The 20,717-nt window shown below is 32.9% G+C and overlaps 1 protein-coding gene across 1 annotated transcript; it reads right to left on the reverse strand.

Moving 5' to 3' along the window:
- Positions 1-2,517: 2,517 nt before the first annotated feature.
- PTP-ER (Protein tyrosine phosphatase-ERK/Enhancer of Ras1) lies at positions 2,518-20,043 on the reverse strand. The gene is made up of 4 exons (XM_085204298.1): positions 19,829-20,043; positions 13,802-13,940; positions 9,506-13,327; positions 2,518-9,032 (listed from the first exon to the last, which is right to left on the reverse strand). Exons 2-4 carry the CDS (start codon positions 13,922-13,924, stop codon positions 8,172-8,174), a joined length of 4,806 nt encoding a protein of 1,601 aa, XP_085060424.1. The 5' UTR covers positions 13,925-13,940; positions 19,829-20,043; the 3' UTR covers positions 2,518-8,171.
- Between the last annotated feature and the right edge of the window lie 674 nt (positions 20,044-20,717).

Below are 20,717 nucleotides of genomic sequence, written 5' to 3' on the forward strand. Positions count from 1 at the left end.
TGCGGTAGATATACTGTTCATTGCAAAAAAAATATGATAAGAAACTAATGAAAACATGAACGACCAATAGGAATGACCTTTAGGAGTAAATGTATATTTCTTTATTAAATCAAGGCATAAGACTTACCAAACAAGTTAATTAACAAGTTTTTTAGAAAGTGAATTATTTATTTCAGGAGCGCGGCGTTCAGTTCTTCACTCAACACGCAAAGCCTCAAAATTGAGAGAGTGCTGTGTACGGGATAGAGCGTGCCGCTATAAGTGAAATATTCATTAATGTTTATCGTATGCAGCATATACTTTTATTAAATGAGTGAATCAATTTTACATTTTTAAATATAAATTATTATAAAAAAAAGATACATTTAAAAATATAAAAAGACCACTCTTCCGAGGGCGGGACAAGGGTCCAAGCCATCGGTGGCTAGGGCTCCAGAGAGAGGAACCGCCGCACAATACGTGCCGTCTCAAGTAATACTGCCTTCTGTATCCGGTTCTTGATCCAACAGCTAAGCGATAGCCTCTTAAGGTGTTGGTCGAGGCTTTTCGCTATTAGACCGTTAACCGAAACCACTATCGGCACAATGATAGTCGCATTGACATCCCACATGGCGGTAATCTCATGGGCTAGGTCCAAATATTTACTTTATCGTATGTATTATTGTGTTGTTTAATTAATCTGTTGTTATTAACATAAGAATAGGACTATTGCAATTTCAACGAAATTATCAGACTGTTAAATCAGCTCTACGCTGTATCCCGCAGACGCTCCTGTAGACGGTTAGCTCGGTCAAGTTAGTTTCAAAAATAGTAGTAAAATTTTATGTCATAAATAGTGGTAAAGTTACATTCATTCGCACAAAGCTGAAAATTGGCACGAACGTCGAAAACACAATTACAAACAATTTCTCAATAATTCCCATCGATCCGACGAGTGCGAAGAAAAATTATTGAACGCCAAATGTTGAGGTTTTTTTTATATTTTTCAACTAAATGTATAGTTTTTTTTATAAAAATAACTGTATTATTTATTATCTATAAAACTGTCTCTAATGTTTTTGGAGATAGCGATGCAAAAAGTTGAAAATGTTATGTTCTTCATAATATAGATATCAATGACAGTTACATACATTACAGAATGGTAATCAGACCAGTAAAAATGTTAGTTTTCATGACTCCTACGAACTGAAAATTGTTTAGGTAGGGTCGGGAAGACCTCAAAAAATATTGAAAATATGCAAATCTACCATTGCCTCCACTTAACACACCCAAGTCAGTTAAATAGCGAATAGACTATTAAAAGTCTCATCACTGTTCTCTCCGCGCGATATTATAGAAGATTAAAAATAAACAAACATTAGATTACGCTATAATATATAATAATAAGCAATAAGATATTCATGTAATTGGATTGTAATAATCAATATAATAATTAAGTCATCCATCATTTATCCCCCACTACAATTCTAATGTCACAATCTTATTATAATAATAATTATATAGGTAGATGTATTATATTCCTTGGCTGCTTTATTCTAGAAAATATTAAATTCACTAGTTCATGTAGATAATTCACAACTATAATACAAAACTCAAAATCCCACTTTTTACCTTTCCTGAAATTCCTGCACCGTGGTGCAGGGGCACAAAGTGTGATTGTAAAACGGAATGTGTGTTCTATCCCCACTTGAGGAAGTGAAATATTAACGTTTATATTTCCATTTCTCCGCTCTGGTGTCGAGGCAAAGTGCGGCGTTGAGTTCTGCCACTCAACGCACACGAAAAATTCGGATAAACTGAAAATAATTTTATAAATATATTTAATAAATACTCGTTAATTCAAGCTGGCGAAGCCGCCTGAGTCTGCTAATATAATATATAACATGATTTACATATATTATCTAAATATTACGTATGGTGTTAGGTAGCTTTGCCGCCAAAGGACTCTTTTGTTGTACAATCATGTAATGACCTTTGCGTATTAACTTAAGTTAAGGTCGTCAGTTTGATTCGTATGTGATGCAAATATTTGTATTTGTATTATCGCAGACATCCAAGGGAATTAGGTAATTATTTCCCCTGCTGTATTAGACATAGCGCGGCGTTGAGTTTCGTTCATATGTCTAGAATTCAGTGAGTACTTAATATCATGAAACCAGGCTCTCTCTGTCCTGTTTACTCTCCTTAACTTAACTTCACGCTTTATCCCTAGCGGCATACTCAGAGAGAACGGAGCGCCAAACACTACCGTCTCTCTCTCTCTACCTCTTCCGCCTCATCCACTGTCATAAACATTCTTTTTCTGTAATACCCAACGCATTCGCTGTCGTATAACAACGCCGGTACCAACACTGCATTGTGTACGGCCAAACGCACAGATGTGTTGACGTTTCGCCGTCTTATCAATTCAGCTAAGGCCCCGTTAACCCTGTTACCGGCAGCAATTCGTAATAATCTACACTCCTATAGGGGATAAATAAATGAAATGGGTAGAAAGAATTATTAAAAATTCAATCGTTATTATTATTATCATTCATTTATTAACTCTATTACAACAAAATAAGATTTACACCTAACATATAATTATATTTTTAAAAAATCTTCCACATCAACTTTTATAAAGAAATACGTCACCTACACATTTACTAGATCTCACTTAAAATTTCACAATATGGACAAACAGACATTCCGCTTTTATTTTTAATATATAATATAATAAAAAACAGCATAGACATCTAATACATCGTTTACACGCTTGTCGAGGCTTGTCAAGCGTCCACCAACAGTAGCGTGTGAACGGCGTGGCTTGTATAGTTTGATACCTTGTAAAATCTGTAGCCGATCCGAAGCAGTGTTGATTTTTGAAAACAGATCAAAGGGAATTTGCAGCACGTGATTGTAAATTTTAACACTGTAATATCTATGTATTACTTCTTTCATGCCCTTTTTACTAACGTTAAACTGACATTGGACATTGATTCTTCAGGAAACTTTTCACTTTCTAAGTTTTTTTTTAAATGTTCGACAGGCGTGGCATGGAAGCGTTTGTAAAGGGTCAGAGATTATAGACGCTTGTCGAGTTTCAACAACCATGTAAGCGTCGTATAACATAAGTCGAACATATCACACAGATTATACATTGTTAATATTAAAACATTTATTATATGTGGAATTACAGATTACCTCAAGATATACATACAGTACTAAATATTTAATTTAAATGTACTTTACAACATCTGTATATTTTAAAATTACAATTTAAAAATATCCAATTATCCAAAACTATTTTAAATTTGGTGTTCTTCTGCTTACAGTGGACACGATTGTATTGTCTTTTCTAAATAAAAAAATGAATTTATAACGACATAATGAAAATTGATATTAATTCATTAATATGGAATTTCTAGTTTTAAAAATATAATATAGAATAATAAATGACAATTACTGATGAAAAAATAATAACTAATATATTTCTTTGACAAAAAACAATTATTTTAAGATTTCTCCTTAGAAAAACAATACAGTATCGTGCTCAGTAAGAATAGAATATAGATTATATTTAAATGTAACATTATATCTAATTTATTAAATATTTATTTAAAATATTTACGAAAAGGAACATTAAAATGGTAATAAATATCTTAAAATACATTACTAATATAATTTTGTAATTTTAAATATTCTTTTATACGTATGTATATAAATTTAAAATAAAGTTATTTTTTATAATGTGTCTTCAAGATTACATTACAATAAGGATATGGCAGCACTGGGTTTCATAAACTGAGTGCTGCCATTTTTTTTATTAAGAATAGATTTTTTTGTCACAAGATATAGCAATATTTACAATTTTTAATTGATTATGTGAAATATAAGAAGCTAGTTGATATTTTATATAAAATTATAAATTTAAACATATAGGCCTGAATTAAGAATACATCTTTTATTTATGTGTAATTATTTAGAAGACATAAAATTTCTACCTTTACTTAATTGAAAAAATGTTTAAAATGTTATTATATTGAAAAATAAAAAAAAATCTGACTTTAATTTTGCAATATATACCTATCTCTATTTATAAGTAACTCATTCATTCCCTTAATATATAAGTAACGTCTCAAATAAGGAAATAAATTATTGTGTATGAATAATACAATATTTATGTTGATAAGAAGATGTATTTGTATTACGATAGCAATTTAAATAAAACTTATAGAACATTTTTTGGAAAATCATTAGAATTGTTCAAAATATTGAGACAGTAGTAGCGTACTGGCACAAGCGTGTGACTGTAGACGTGACGGTTGAGTTCAATTCCCAACCGTAAAAATGAAAAAAGCTCAAAGCCTAGTACGCGGTTGAGTTCCGCCACTAGTGAAATAGCCAAACTACGACCATCAACAGATTTTCATGCTAAAATATTATACGTTTCTTCTTAAATACGAAATATGTACGTTCCTTAAAGGAATTAACAAAATAAATAAAAAAATACTATACTAGCGTTGTTAAAACTTGCGAAGCCTCGGGCTCAACACTAGTATTTAAATTATTTTTAAATGTTAACTACATTAAGCGTCATGTTTATTTATATAAACAAACTAAATATATTATACTATTTATATATACTAAATAAACAAAAACAAGAAATCACGATTTGTATTCATATGCCTAACGTGTTATACCTAAAAGGGATTAGCTATCAACAAATATAGATTTTTCTTAGATACACAGAGAAAACCTAGTGTTACGACACTCCGTTTCCCACTTTCTGCCGAATTCTAGAGGCATTGCATGTTGAGTGACAGTACTCGGTTTGCCTCGACACCACAGCGACCAAATGGGAACATAAACGTAAATAAATATTTCACTTCCTCGAGTGGGATCGAACCCGCAACCGTCGCGTTACAGTCACACCTTTGTACCGCTGCGCCACGACGGCCAATTTAATAAAAAAAAAAACGTACACCCGCCGTCTAACTTTAACTTTTAACTTCACATCACTGCCACTATCACTGCCTATCGTTTTGCTGATATATTTTTAAATTAGATATTTATTTTAAGCACTCGACTACAGACAGACGTAGACAGTCGATGTGGGTCACGACCCTTGACCCTTCGAGCCGGCTGGAGGCCAACTGGCTCCTTTAGTAACCTTTGCCTTGACTTTAAAAGTTTACTTTCTTATATAGACATATTGTAAAAACCACTTTGGTTAGCAAAAAATAGCATAAGGAAAGTATGATTTTGAAACATTTTTTTTTATATATTAGGTAGCTTAGTAGACGTACTAAATTATATTTTTTATCTTTAAGCCTATAGCAGGTAGGTAGGAAGAGTTGAGTAAAAACCCTCCTCCGAAAGAGCTTTCCAGCTATTTTAAAAAAATTGTGTACTAAAACGTGGAACTCAACACCGCGGCTTCTTTTTCCAGGGCCAGGAAATAAAATGTTATTGGTGGCATTTAATACCGTAATATAGAATCAAAAACAATGATTTTCAATATTTTTATATGTTTGTCGGCTTAACCGATTTAGTAGTTTTCACTATTGTATTTTGGCAAGCTTCTCTAACTTTAGAGTTTGTTCTAAAATCACGTCCACCTTGTAGTCTATTATCTATTCATAATAAATATTGAAATTGTTCATACACATTCGAAATATGAAATTATGATAGTATTTTAAACTAAAGAAATTCTTCAATGTCGTCATTATTAAAATATTTTTAATGTACCTTTAAAACATATCATAAAAATAAATGTTAACAACAAGCCGTTAAATAAAATTATAAAAACGTTTTATCTTTAAAACTTATGATACCTATATATACTATATCAAAAATGATTTTGATAATTAACCTTTTTTTTTTGAAAAATCAAACATTTCCTGTATAATAAAAAATGCAGTAATAGCCATAAAGAAATTAACTTGCCTTTGAAATTAACAATTGGCCTTTGTATTAAAAAAAATAAAAATATTAATAATAATACTACAAAGAAAGGAAACAAAATAAAAAAATAATGTGTATATTGTACTATAATATATATTTCTTTCAAATTTCGCCATAAAATATTTAGTAAAAATAAAATAAAAAAAATGATATCAATATTTAGACACACATTTTATGTACAGTTCATAATTAAATGACTAAGCACTTAAGCTCAATTCATATTAATGCACCAAATTATATTCAAAATGTTTACAATTTGGTTTAAGAAATATATTCAGAAATGTTTAATAATGGTTACCCAAAAAACCCATTTTTCTGCCAAATCTAGAACATTCTGCATGAAATGAATTCAGTACAAGAATATGAGTCGATATTTAAAAAATAAATAGTTCAATTTTCTATCTAACATAAATAATGTTAAGTCTACTTACTTTATGTACACATCTTTACTATAATAAAAAAAATTGTGCTCACTTTAAAAAATACCTAAAAATTAATGCCCACTAAAAATATTTTTAATGGTTTTGAAAAATGTCTTGCCATATTAGTTAATAATCTCTTATATAGATAAAAAGTGTGTTAACATACAGTATGCTAATATATATATTTTAGACAAGATTAATTATATCATTTTATTCAGATTATTATTCCTGTTAGTCTGTCAAAAAATATATATATAATATTAGATATTTTCTGTTATAATAAACAATATAAAATTTAAAAAAAATCTAAAATAAAATTGTCTATCCTTATTTATTTTTATTATGAATTAATGTTCATATGTCTAATATATTTTGTAAATATAGAGTATATATAAAAGGAGCTATTCAATATATTCAATTATCTGTGTTTTAGAAAATTTTTTTTTTACACTATATAATAAGAACTCTTAATATTTTTTCTAAAATAAATATATAAGTACAGGTTTTTTTTATAAATTCTTCTTTTTAGGAAAAAGGTAAAAGCAGAGTACAGAAAATATTTTTCAAACTAGTTTTGTTAAAAAAATAACAGTTTCTTTTTAATTCAAGGAAAAAAATATAAATTAAGGAAAATAAATTGTATAACAAGTTCAAATCGAAATATATTGAATCAATAGTATCCATGAAAATAAAATAATGGAGTTGTATTTAAAAAAATGCTATATTTATATAAAATAGTGCATATTTTTTTGTTACAATATATATAACTGATCATTTTTAAGAAATTTATACTACAATAAATGTGCGTAAAATATTTTGTTTTTTACTATTCAACCAATGTTTGGCATTCAATTTAATAAAATTTTAGGTTCAGAGTTATTTTATATGTAATTCAAATTGCTTTACATTTTGATTTTATATCAAAAGCTTGCAAACAGTTATATATTATCACTATGGTGTTGAGCAGCTTTAAACTGTATCCCGCATATAGCAGGGCAGGCAGAGGGAACTTAGTGTTAAGACACTCCGTTCCCCGCGCACCGCAAAATTTTCGAGACATTGCTAGTAGAGTGGCGGAACTCAACGTCGAGGATTTGTTTACCCGAGAAAGGAAATGTAAATAGTTTAAATTTGACTTGAATTATTGAATTATTGAATTATTCTCCTGAGTGGTCATTACACCCACAACTGTCGCGTTTACAGCTTTACCATCATAGAGATGATATGTACGATAAATATATATTTATAAAAGTTAAGAACACTTAAAACACATTAAATTGGTTGTTAGTTCGAGTCGAAGATTATGTTAAATTATAAATTAAAAGAAAACAACAGCAGATTAAAAATGTACAATAAATAATAAACGGAAACAGAATACATTAACAGATAATATAACATAGAAATATATTTAAAATAAAGAGAGTACCGAAAGTTTGGACAATGGAACATTAGGAACGCGAATGTCCATAAATTTAAAACTATATTAAACAAAATAATTAATAGTTTAAGCATTTACATATAATAATAATATTAGGAAGCCAAAAAATTTACAAACGAAACGTAGCGGGGCTCAAGCCCGGGCTTCTTGTTCACCGTTCAAGCTTTCTGACCAGTAAACCAAGTAAGCAGATTCAGAACAACAAAAGTTTTAAGCGCCAGTATAAGAATGTCAATGTAGCTTGATGAGTAAACAAGAAATTTCGCCACTTTCAAAATGTTTTATACATTTTCTAAAATATCTTTAGTGTGGAGAAACACTTAAAAAACAGTTAAAAATAGGTAATATTTGGAAAACACACAATTTTAAACACACTCCATGAGCGTTTGTCCGAGGCACGCCTGCTCGAAGAGACACAATACTTTATGTACTAGTTCATATTGCTCAGAATTTTGTACCATACCACCTCTGTTTAAACGCATGTTACATACTATACCCAAAACATCAACTTTATCTTCAAATCTTAATTGTTTAATACCATTTAGAATGGCAATTAGGCAGCCAGTTCTACCGACACCTGCACTGCAATGGACTATAGTGGGTGGGGATACATTATCTACGGAAAAGTTTAACGGAGACGATACACTGACCTCAACCGGACACGGAACCTGCTCCTCCAATGGTGGGAAGACAAACTTCGGGCTAGGCCTGGGACTATCACTACACATACACTGTTCGTGCGTCACATCACTAGTTTCACTAAAATCGTAACTTCCCTCGCGTAAGATGTCCAAACTGAGATTAAGTAACGCGTTCACATCCCTGGGACACTTGTGATCCGCCCAATTGTGGAACCAGTAGTGGTACACCGTTACTGTATCTTCGTAAACTCCGCAGTAAGAATATTTCATTACCAACTTTCGGATGGAATAACCAGCCTTTGTGATGATCCCAAAGTTCTTAATATGGAAGCCAGTTTGACTTATATGGATATTTCTGAAGAAAATCTCCTCTCCCTGGTCCAAAGGCAAATATTTCTCACATTTCTGCTGACCACATTCTATGAAATTCGTTAACATAACTATCTTTTGTACGTTGTTGGTTGCGTCGGGGTTTTGGAAACGGAACTCGGAGTTATTCTGTCGGACCATCAACCAGAAGTCGTATACCGTGTTCTGAAGAGGCCCTTGCGTGGCTATGTAGCTATTTTTGGTGAACTCGTGACCCTGGAAATACATTTAAGTAATAATAGAAACTTGTAAAAATATTATTTCGGAAGAAAATATGTGCTTAATACAGTAGATAAAATATAAAATGGAACAAATTTTAATTCAGCTGGAGTGATTTTATAATGTGTTCTTTTTAATTGTAGTTATCATCTACTAAAGGACATTTTTTCTGCTTTTACCGCTTTCAGCACATTGCAGTGTAGGTAGAGGGAACTTAGTATTAAGACACTCTATTCCCAACTTTCCGCCAAATTTGCGAGGCAATGTATTTCAAGTGGTGGATCTCAACGCCGTGCTTTGCCTTGTTACCAGAGCGAAGAAATTAAAATATAAATAAATAATAAATCATTCCGCCAAGTGAGAATTGAACCCACAATCGTCGCGTTTACAGTCACATGCTTGTGCTACGACGGCCTCAATTCAGGCCTTATTTTGATATTTTAAAAAAATCAAATTATAATTTAACATACCTTAATGTAATTGGCATTTATATAACCCTCGTTGTTTCCGTTTTCCAAACGCAAAATAAACCTCGAATGCTCATTGGGAAGGATTTCTTTATATCTGTTCTTATGATGAGAACCGGACACTATCGGTTTTTCCTGATAATTCGTGGGCAATTCCCAAAATTCCCGGTGAAGGTTGCGTAACAATAATTTCTGGTATTCAGAACAAGGCTGGCTTATAACTGGTTCAGGTAAAACCATATCAGTTTTACTCTTACCAGTATCTTCATTTATTCTACCGTCGCAACAAGGCTGACCTTCGCTAGGACATTTAACCTCAGAGTAGCCATTTTGAAAAATTTCGTTCAAATCTTTCAATTGTTGTCGCGTCAGAACACTGGATGCGTTTTGTAGATGTTGCATATTTGCTAAGTAAATTCTAAATTCCTCAGACGTGCTCTGCGGGCTCAAAGGTTTCGTTGTAATATTTCTGACGAAACCACTTTGGCCGGTCGTATCTTCTTGACGACCGAAAGCGTATATAATCTCATTGTCCTGATCTCCACCCACATATGTCAAATTTTGAGCATATTCTTGATCATTATATGAAGAAGACCATAGATTATCATGAGATCCAAAACCTATCCCTTTCTCAGTCGTTCTTAATCTCGATCGATCTTTGTACGATTTAGGTATTAAATTCTCAGTGCTCAATGACTTCCTATGTTTTTCTTGATGTGGTATTTGTGTGAGATGACTTAAATTCGGATCTATTATTATTTCATCGAGCTCCAAGTCTCTGGGCTCTTGCGGTTGAATGTTTAACGTTAAGGATGTGTTTGAACTACGTCTTTCTAAAATACCCCTTCTTGGTTCGATGTCTATGCTATGATTGCTGTTAAATCTGCTCAAATTGCTTGTGGATGCATCCAAATTATAGTTTGAAATGCTTAAACTTCTGTTAGTCGACAATTGCGGATTCGAAGTCGTAATGTTTAAAGTTAGAGACGTATTAGAACTTCTCCGTTCTAATAGACCCTTTTTCTGATTGAGTTTGGGATCTCTATTTAGAGAACTATTACTTGAATGTCGACTTAAATTGTTTGACGATAGTATATTTAAAGTTAAGCTGTTATTCGATCCACGTCGTTGTAGTAAACAATTTTTGGAAACTTCCCCAGTAAGATTGTTATTGGAAGAGCATATAACTCTGGTCGTTGGTGTAACGTGATCACTTGGATTGATAGAGGCGTTTGAATCTCTCCTATCTAATGACAATTTCTTTTGCGTCCTATCATTATTCAAACTAAAATTCGATATACTCGTTCTAACTGTCGTTAAGTTATGGCAGGACGCCCCGGTGCTGCTTAAAGAACAGTTTGACCCCTGAAGACTATGTGTGCTGAGCATTAAACTTTGATTTGAATTTCTTCTATGCAGCTTTTTCACTACTTTTTCATCTTCTACACTAGGTTCGAAGTCGTCTGAAGGAACGCCTTCAGGTAGTGTCTTTAAATTTGTACTAGATACGCTTAAATTCTGTTTATAATTCAATAGATTTGATCCAAGAGTTTGGCCACATTCTATATGAAGCCCAGGCCGATTATCAACAGCAGAAATATTAATCTCAGGAGCATTATCACTTATGTTTTCGTCGAAGGAACCCATAGTACGTGATCCCATGCGAGATGTACCAGGTTGATATAACATTAAGGTAGCATGGTTTTCACGCAAAAATATCCCGCTGTCTTGTCCTTTCACGAACAGTCTTCGTTGTTCAGCACTCGATTGTATTGAATTATATCCAATTTTACCACCAGATAAGTCGTGTTTCGCATTCCTTTGCGCTAAAATACGTTTTAACTGACGTTTTGGTGTGTTAGGCACTGATATAGAATTTTGTGGGACTTCCAGAGATTTCTTTGGTGGCAGTGAAAGATTAACTGTCTCTGAGGAATCCAATGATGTGGCTTTTACTTTTAACGTTGGTGTTTTAACTTTCTTTTCTTCAGCATCTGTGTATAATTTTTCGAATTCTAACAATTCTTTCTCCAAATCACTATCTCGTTTTGACAAATCGATCGTAAGATTTCTTAAATTTTTTCCTTTCCTTTTGACATGAGTTTCAGCGGTAGTAGTCGCGCCTTCTTCTGACGTTACTGTTATTTCAAATTCTTTCGGCGAAAACCTTGGCATGTCTAAAAATGACTGAGTGTCTGAACTTTGTCTTAAGCTTTTCTTTTGTTTAAGATCTGGTGATTTCGGTTCGATCTCACTTTTTTCTTTTTTATCAACATCGAATTTAAAAGCGGGTCGTTCTTTTGCTGGGGATTTTGGGTATCGATCTATACTTTCACAGGACGTACTTACATCTTGATTTTTATACGCTTCATTCATTTGATCTTTCATTTGTTTAGCGACTGCGATGCCTAAATTTTGTTCAATAATTTTTGCATTATCGGAGTCTAGGGATATCGATTTTAATCGCTGCCTTCTCGCATGTGCTGAATTGGAAATAGTTAATTCCCGCCTTTCTTCTTTTGTTTCCAACTGAACAGCATCTACTTTGGCACAGCAATCTACTACATCTTTATCTAACGTCGGAATCTTCGTTTCAACTCCTGCTATCTTAATATCTTCATATTTCGTAACATTTACTTCGACATTTTTTAAATTCGTATCGCAACTATTGTGTCGCCTGTATTTTTTCACTTCCTTATCAACAGGTGGAGTGAATCTTTCTCTTTCAATAGAGTTTCTACCTCCATATCGTTTAGGTCTAGGGGAAATGCGTGAAGCATTCTCTTCCATACAAGTTTGTTCAAATGTAAAATAGTTTTCTTTATTATAGCTATGAATTTTAGGGCTAGGTCGCGCACTGACCATTCTGGGAGAACTGGGCTTATCAGATACGCCATTGGTTCTACTTCGATTATCAACCAGCCCTTTAGGAGATTGCGGAACCTCCGCATCGCGAGGAGTATCAGGGAAAAAATTAGGAGATCTGACACTGTCATAGTAAACTGATTTAGGTGAAGGTTCAGTGAAAAATGAGGGTGAAGTCATTTCAGGAGGAGTGAAAAACCGTGGAGAACTTTCCGCTATTAGTTTCGGTGAAAAATCGAATTTGGGCCCAGACAATTTCGCGGAACTGCATTCAATGACACGGGGGGAATTTTGCATTTCCAGCCTTTCTTGTTGTCCCTCGATGGGCAAGCCTTCGTTCACGCTACACATGTTGAGCCTCGTGCTAACAGAGCGGAACCTGCGCAGGTTGCCGGGGGACACGTCGTCACCCTCTCGTGGGGACGACGACAATCGCTCACTCATATCTTTGGCTTTTTCGCTTTCTTCGCTCAATTTTCTCAACGATTCAGTATCGAATCCGAATACTTCTTTATCTACCGACTTAGCGCTGCCAACAAAAGGCGACTTCTCGTCTTTTTCCAACGACGGAGATCTGGTAGCACTATATTTCTTTGCTCTCGTCTCCCTTTGCTGGTCCAAAAGGAGATCAGAACCAACAATTTGGGCCAAAGGTCGGGGTAGGGCCGAATATTTGTATTCAAAGGGTCGTTTGTGTATCCACTGTTCGGGAAGAGGTAATTTAGGGATTCCCCGATAGTCAAGCTGTCGCGAGCCTTGCGAGCTGGAAGGTTGAGGGGTATCAGATTGTTGCGGGATAGTGTTTTGGTTGTAGTTGTTGAGGACTAGCAGGTGTGAAGGGGCCGGCGGGGGGTCCGGAGCGGGGGCGGGAGAAGCCGAGAGGGGAGCGCGCGCGCGTGGCGGAGAGGGGGGAGGCCCAATGCGCGTCACCAGCGTCCTACCGCCATACACTACGTGCACCTGAAATTTAATGTTACATATTTTAAATAAATAAAAATATGTAGGTACTTAATAATATTTGCTTTTATAATATAGCTTAAAAAAATTATAATAGTCTTGTTTTTTTTTTTCTTTTAAACAATAGTCTGAATATTTAAAAAACAAAACAAAAATATTAAATAAAATATAATGATTTTGTTCTGTGACAGATATATTATGATAATTAATAACATTAATTTTAACGAGATATATCCACTTACATTTATTTTTTCATACAACTCCTGCAATGGGTATATAAACAAAACTACTAGTATTACAACACACCGTTCTCCATTTTCAACCTATTTTAAATAGTGGTGTGATCCAACGCCAATGTATATAACCCGATCGACGATATAAAAACGCCAAACACATTAAATTGTCGATTATTTTTTTTGTTTTTGTTTTATTTATTTAGTATATGATTTTAAATTTAGTCAAAGTGCATGATGGTACCTGTGTAACAGGAGGCGAGTGCACCGGCGGCGGAGCGCGCTTGGCGCGGCGGCAGAGCGCGAGCAGCGCAAGCAGCGCGGCCGCCAGCGCGCCGCACCACCACCCCGCCTGCGCGCCCCACATGCCACCACCCTCACATCTGTGGGGAGAAACTTGTGTTTACATAGATTACTAAGAAGCTTGGGGTAATGTCCGAACTACTAATGTAGCCATATATTATATCATAGATCATTAAGAAACTTGGGCATTACCCACACTAGCAATCCACCCGCGACTTTGGCCGCTTAAAATTATTATTATATTATTATAGTCATATTATACAAAATGTTTACATAAATTGTAGCTTAAGTGTTATTACGACGTATATATAGGTATGTTACCGGAATCCGTATAACTACAAAATTAAAAAATAAATTTAATCAGCTCCCTGTATTTCGAAAGTGTGCGAGTATCAGTTAGTTGATACTGCCTACCCCGCATAGTTTCGGTATTCTATAGAAGGACATTGCTTTTGGCTTTATATGAAAATAAATACTCCCGCTGAGTAAGAATCGAACAAACAACCGTTGCGCCTGCGCTACGACAGCCTCAAATTTCATTGAAATATTCAAAAAACAACACTCTACGAATACGAGTCAACATCTATTATCGCCGTGAAAAAATAGGTCATCATCAAAATTTTCAAGAAGGGAAAATTCTATTAAACTATTTATTTAATAATAAAAATATAATAAGTGAAACGAGTGCAATACTTAGAACATGCATCATAATGATCAAGGTTGCAGATTCAATTCTTTCTATGACACATCTCTGCTAATATAATAAAACAGAAGTGTTTGTTTAGTTGAACGCCCCTATCTCAGGAATTACTGGTTCTAATTAAAAAAGTATTTTTGTGTGTGTGCCTGTTTACCGAGAAAAATTATATCAAAATAACCACTTCACACATGTCAAAGCTACACCGGGTACTCGAAAAATGTTATGTCACATATTTCATACACAACTCTTAGTTAATGCTTACTAATACAACATGTTATTTCCAAAAACTCGTTTCATTTAAAAAAAAAACAAGGTAGTTTAGTAATGTTCGCTCATTTAATTACCTGCAATTCCGCAAAAGTTATAAAAATCAACTTCCTGCACACTTAACAACTTTTGATTTACTTCCTATAGTAAATTATTTAAAATATATAGAACTCCCTTTTTTAGGGACAATCAAATAAAAGCAAGGAGCAGCGTTGAGTTCTGCCCTTCAACACGCAATGTCTCTAATTCGGGAGGAAAGCGGAATGTCTTGATACTAGGGTATCGTCAGCTCGTTTTTTCTTCAACCATCCATTCATGCAGATTGTGTGAGACGATAAAGATGATTCAAATGAGTGGATTCATTTCCGGTTTAGGGAACCAAAGTTCAACTCAAGCTTCCACCATTCAACATACACTTACTGTATAAGGACAGAAAGAATTCGGGAGGAAAGCGGAATGTCTTGATACTAGGGTATCGTCAGCTCGTTTTTTCTTCAACCATCCATTCATGCAGATTGTGTGAGACGATAAAGATGATTCAAATGAGTGGATTCATTTCCGGTTTAGGGAACCAAAGTTCAACTCAAGCTTCCACCATTCAACATACACTTACTGTATAAGGACAGAAAGTAAAGAAACTTAACACGTTCTCTCGGCATAGTCAAGCAATGGGTAACCTATACATTATATTTATTATGGGTTATAGCATACTTGGGAACGGTTCGCGGCTTCGCCCATTTGAACTACATTATTTTCAATTATTTATTTACTAATCTGAATTACCTTAGTTTTTTCGTGTCTTTTACATAACTTATTTATTTATTACCGATTCAAATAAAACAAACACTAAATGTTAAGAGAAGTTTGCCAATATACAATAATGTAAACTGCATTTAATTCAGTTAAATCATTTCTGAGATTATCGTGCACTGACAAACAGACTAAAATTTAAAAAGCATTGTTTTGGGTTGGGTTTTTTATCACATTGATAAATGACCCCAATAATATATTTTCGCATATGCAGACAGCAGACTATATAGATATATATATAAATTCTCCAGAATATATATTATGTTTTGGTTTTTCTAAGGTTATATCATTTTCAGTTACTCATATATAAGTATGGTGTAATACAATAATACAAGTATTAATCATTTGTGTTCTTGTTATATTTTTTCTTTGAAGTAGTGCGGGGCAAACCAAAAAAAATATACCACAACAAAATCCTCTGTAATTAAAACCACATCACTAGTGCCGATATCAGAAGTGTAGTTCATTAAATTATGAGCATAACAGTTTTTTTTAGTGTTAAGATGTCATTCCCAACACCATACAGTTTTCAAAACATTACGTGTTGAGTTGAGAGCTTTGTCTTGTTATCAGAGCGAGGCTACTACTGCTGTACGTGGGACACATCATAAAGGTAATATAAGAAATAACCATAATATTTTCGATTTTTTAAAATATATTTATATATATTACTGCATCTAAGAGAGAGACATTGCGTGTTGAGTGGCGAAACTCAACGCCGCGCTTTGCCTCGACACCAGAGCGAAGAAATATTGTCTATTTAATTTACTCGAACGGGACTCGAACCCACGACTTGTCGTTGTTGACACTGCGCCACGACTGGCCTCATACACGTATTTAGTTTATGTACACTAGGAACAACGTAAACAGGAAGTAATTAGCTTTCTAATACTTTTTCTCGTTATCAAAATAAACTATTTAGTTTATTTAAACTATCTATTTAGATAAGTTGACATAAATATTAAATTGCCAATACAAGCAATTTATTGAAATTCAGGAAAAAAATCTAAAAACATTAAATTATTTTAATTTTCCCTTATTTTAATGCTCTGGTCAACAAAATGTGGCGTTGAGCTCTAGTGTTGCTATGCAAAAAAAGACTGTGAAACTGTTATATCTACCAATCAATCGATGTACGAAAATCTTGAAACACTTTTCTCGATTTGCTTAAGAAAATAAGAATAAGTTAAAAAACGTCATATCCAGAAACATCAGGACAACGGTAACCGTAAACAGAGCCTAGTACTGGAGGGAAAGAGGACAACTAACCTCTTTCTCCCCAATTTTAAAGACATTGATTGAGAAATTTAAAAAATTTGCTTCACACTGAGGGAACCTACTAGTGTTAAGACACTCTAGTTTCCTATTTTTCGACGAACTTTGGAGGCATTGCGCGTTGAGTGGCGGAACTTAATGCCAGGGAACCGGAGTGCCCCTAGTTCCCCTAACGGGGAACAGAGTATCTTAACACTGGGCTACCAGGTTCCCTCTGTCTATCCTGCTATATACGGGTAGACGTGAAGCTAAAAAAATATATATAAACATTGTGCAATATGATTAAATTGAATAAATCTTTTTAATCATCATTTTACTCAAGATTGTAACATATTTCTGTCCTATACTTGTCAATCATTTTAATAGAAATACTAACGCAATTTTACATAAAGTGATTTTTATAGTTTTAAAATAATGTTATTTAAAATTTTCAAACTACAAATATTTTTAAGAATCAAAAAAATATGAAATCAAAAAGTTCAAGTTATAATTTTACGACATTTTCTACTTACATTTAGAGTATTAAATAGTGCCATTTAAAAATAAATGTAAGAATAAAACTAATATAAATTGTTTTACATAGATATCATTTTTCCCATAAAAGATTTAGTCACTTAATAATTTCACATATAAATAAAATGTATATTTGTTATTATAATGCAACATTATAAAATTTCATTAAGTAAAGAACACGAATGTAAAAATATCATAAAAAAACATATTTGAAAAACAACTTTTGTCTTGCATGAACTTAAAAAAGGTGACTTACCGCAAATCAATCAAACTGACAACATAAAGTGATCCAATAACACTGCATTTACGAAACATTTTCACAATAAGAAAACTAAAATACCAAAAAGAATAAAAATATATGAACAAATAAATAAAAAAAAATCACAAGCTATTCCTTTGAAAGCTTAATAAATACTGAATGAATATAAACACATTACACACAAATAATCCTTCAGGTGACTCATAGGAAACTTAAAGCATGTCATATGTCTTACACTTCTGAGAGTAGCCGAACCTATAATTAGGTTCAATTTCCTCTCAGGACAATGAAATATTTTCTTTACCACATTCTTGTAAGGGACAAGATACGGCATTGTTTTGCACCACAAGAAAGAGTGTTTTAACACTTGGTTCATTCTGTCTAACCTGCTATATACAGCTTTTTTTAGCTTCACACTTCATTCATAGTGGGTAGCCAAAAGGAATGAAGGTCCAAATGCTATGGCCTCTTCATGTGAGAAGGTTTGGCCATTGTCATCAACCATTCCCTTAAGTCCTCATGCTTTACATGAATGTCCTCCAGTATCATTGATATTGTGTATATTTATACAAAAGTCAACTAAGGTCTACCCTTACCTCTCTTACCACTCAGTCTTGCTTCATAAATTTTGTTTGCCATTCTTTTGTCACTCATCCTCTTGACAGTGAGGATAATATAAACAATTATGTATAATCAGGTGAGTCATGGGAAATGTATAACACCTATCTCTCATCAGTGTACAGATTTGTGCAACTCATTATTTTAGAGGACTTCCTTAAAATTAATAATCAATCTATATTTATAATATGCTTTTCCTTTATTGCTTATGTTTATGCTTTATAATATTCATATTGGTCATTTGTTATAATGTTTATTTTTAGCTTTATTTTTGATCTCGTATTTAGAAGGGTACGCAGAACAAACATAATGTTAAGACACTGTGTTCTCCACTTTCTGTCTGAATTTGAGGCAGCGTGTTCTGCACTGAGGTCTACCACTTGACAACGGCAGGACACCACAATTTGTCTTGTTACAAAAGTGAGGAAAATATAAATAATTCTTCCGTCTGAAAAACATCACATTGACAGTCAGATGCTATCTATAACTGTTTCATTTGGCCACAACGGCTTATGGCACAATAGCATTAAATTAGTTGATTTTAACATAAGTATCAATTATTTACCAATTTTAGTAGTGGAGAAGTGGAGAATGGAATGTCTTAACATTACCTAAAGTATTATGATAAATTTTAGAGATTTTCAGGATGGTTCCTAAAATTGTAAGGCTTGTAAAACAAGTGAATGAATGTTTATTAATTTTGATACATTACAGTGTGAGTGATTTATATACAGGGGTGAATACCCCTAATAAATACAGAAATAATATAAAGATTTTTATTATTTGCAGGGTAATATTCCCATAATAATATTTGCTAAAAGTTATAAATATCGAAGAAAATTAATAAAATAAAATTAATCCATATTGATTAATTTTGTAAAAAATAGAAAACTAAGTAATGTACACAATAAATAAGAAGCAGAATCTGATTTTTTTATTAAAACAAAAATCAATCCTTGTTTAATATATTACAGAATATACTAATAAAACTACAATGTATATAAATATGATATTATACATTTTTATATACACTTAGTTAAGTTTATCAAAAAATAAGTTCAATGCCTACAATAATGCCTATAAATATCTTTATATAAAAGCATCTAGCTCAAGCATTATTTCTAATTCTTATATTCTTACAATAATTTATATTAAATTTAAAACGAATATAAATAACTCTTACGATACGACTGTTTACAAAGACTTATTTACTATAATATTATTTATAACTAGTACTAATCCCTTCAGAGGCTAGCAACTTGTTGCATTTTTCATTTATATTGTGTAGCGCTAATTTATCGATGATAATAGAATATCAGTTATGGTTTTATCATTGATTCATTCTTTGTTTTAGCATGATAAGTCGTGAGGGTCGTAGCCAAGGGTGTATCTTAATTGCCTATAAAACCAATTATATCATATTATATGTAATTATTAAGCATATATTATTTATAAATAATCTTAAAATATGTTTTATTTAAGCTTAAATAGTAATTTAAGGAGAGAAATGTGATCAAAATACATACTGTGCATCAGAATTGAGGGTGCAGTTCGATGTTTCCGTCGTCCACGGTGACGTAAATATCTTGACAGAGAAAGTGGACACTACGGCACGAACACTGAGGTCACTAAACGCAATAAATAATGGATATTCGACTCGTTTTCGTTTATATTCACACGTTTTCGTAGTCAGTCGCCCTGGGAGTTTTGACGTTACGTGAGTCGGCCATTTTTCTTTATATTTAAATTGGGTTGCTAGTTTACAAAAATATTTTTCCCGATTCTAAAATTTATTAACAAAGAACTTATTTAATAATTGGATTATTATTTAATTTAATATTTCACTATAAGAAAATAGCACTGTATACAAATATATCTTAATACAAACCAAAACTAAATTTCAAGTAATTTAACACCTATTATGAATAAAAAACAACAATACACTATCCCAGATTTACAACATACAACCATCCAATCAAAATATCGAGAATAAAACAAACTATTAAAGGTAAATTAACCAAATTTACAAAATCTGAATCAAATCTTTCCACGTCAACGTAAAATTTCCACCCTGAATAGCAAGGGTGGTCCCATTCATGCATTGCACATGCGCTAAACGCCGGGCAAAGTGTGCCAGTGGGGCATCAACGCCCTACAAACTGGAGGCAGGTCGCCGTCGTTTATAATTGTTTACTATGTATATGTATGTATGTGTATGTAGGTCGCGAGTATTGAACTACATTGTCTACGTCTAATAGCTTTTCTCTAAAAAGGAGTAGGTACCTAATTGATTGAATGATAATTATTGGGATTGGTAATAAAGATGCCAAATGCAGTAGGATTTAAACATATTTTTATCTAAGTTCTAGTTGATCAATTTATAATCAGCTTCACGCTGTATCCCGCACCCAGCAA

The sequence above is a fragment of the Heliconius melpomene genome, chromosome 20 (genome assembly GCF_056956725.1).
Source record: "Heliconius melpomene rosina isolate 202511_hmr_F chromosome 20, ASM5695672v1, whole genome shotgun sequence".
Lineage (NCBI taxonomy): Eukaryota > Metazoa > Arthropoda > Insecta > Lepidoptera > Nymphalidae > Heliconius > Heliconius melpomene.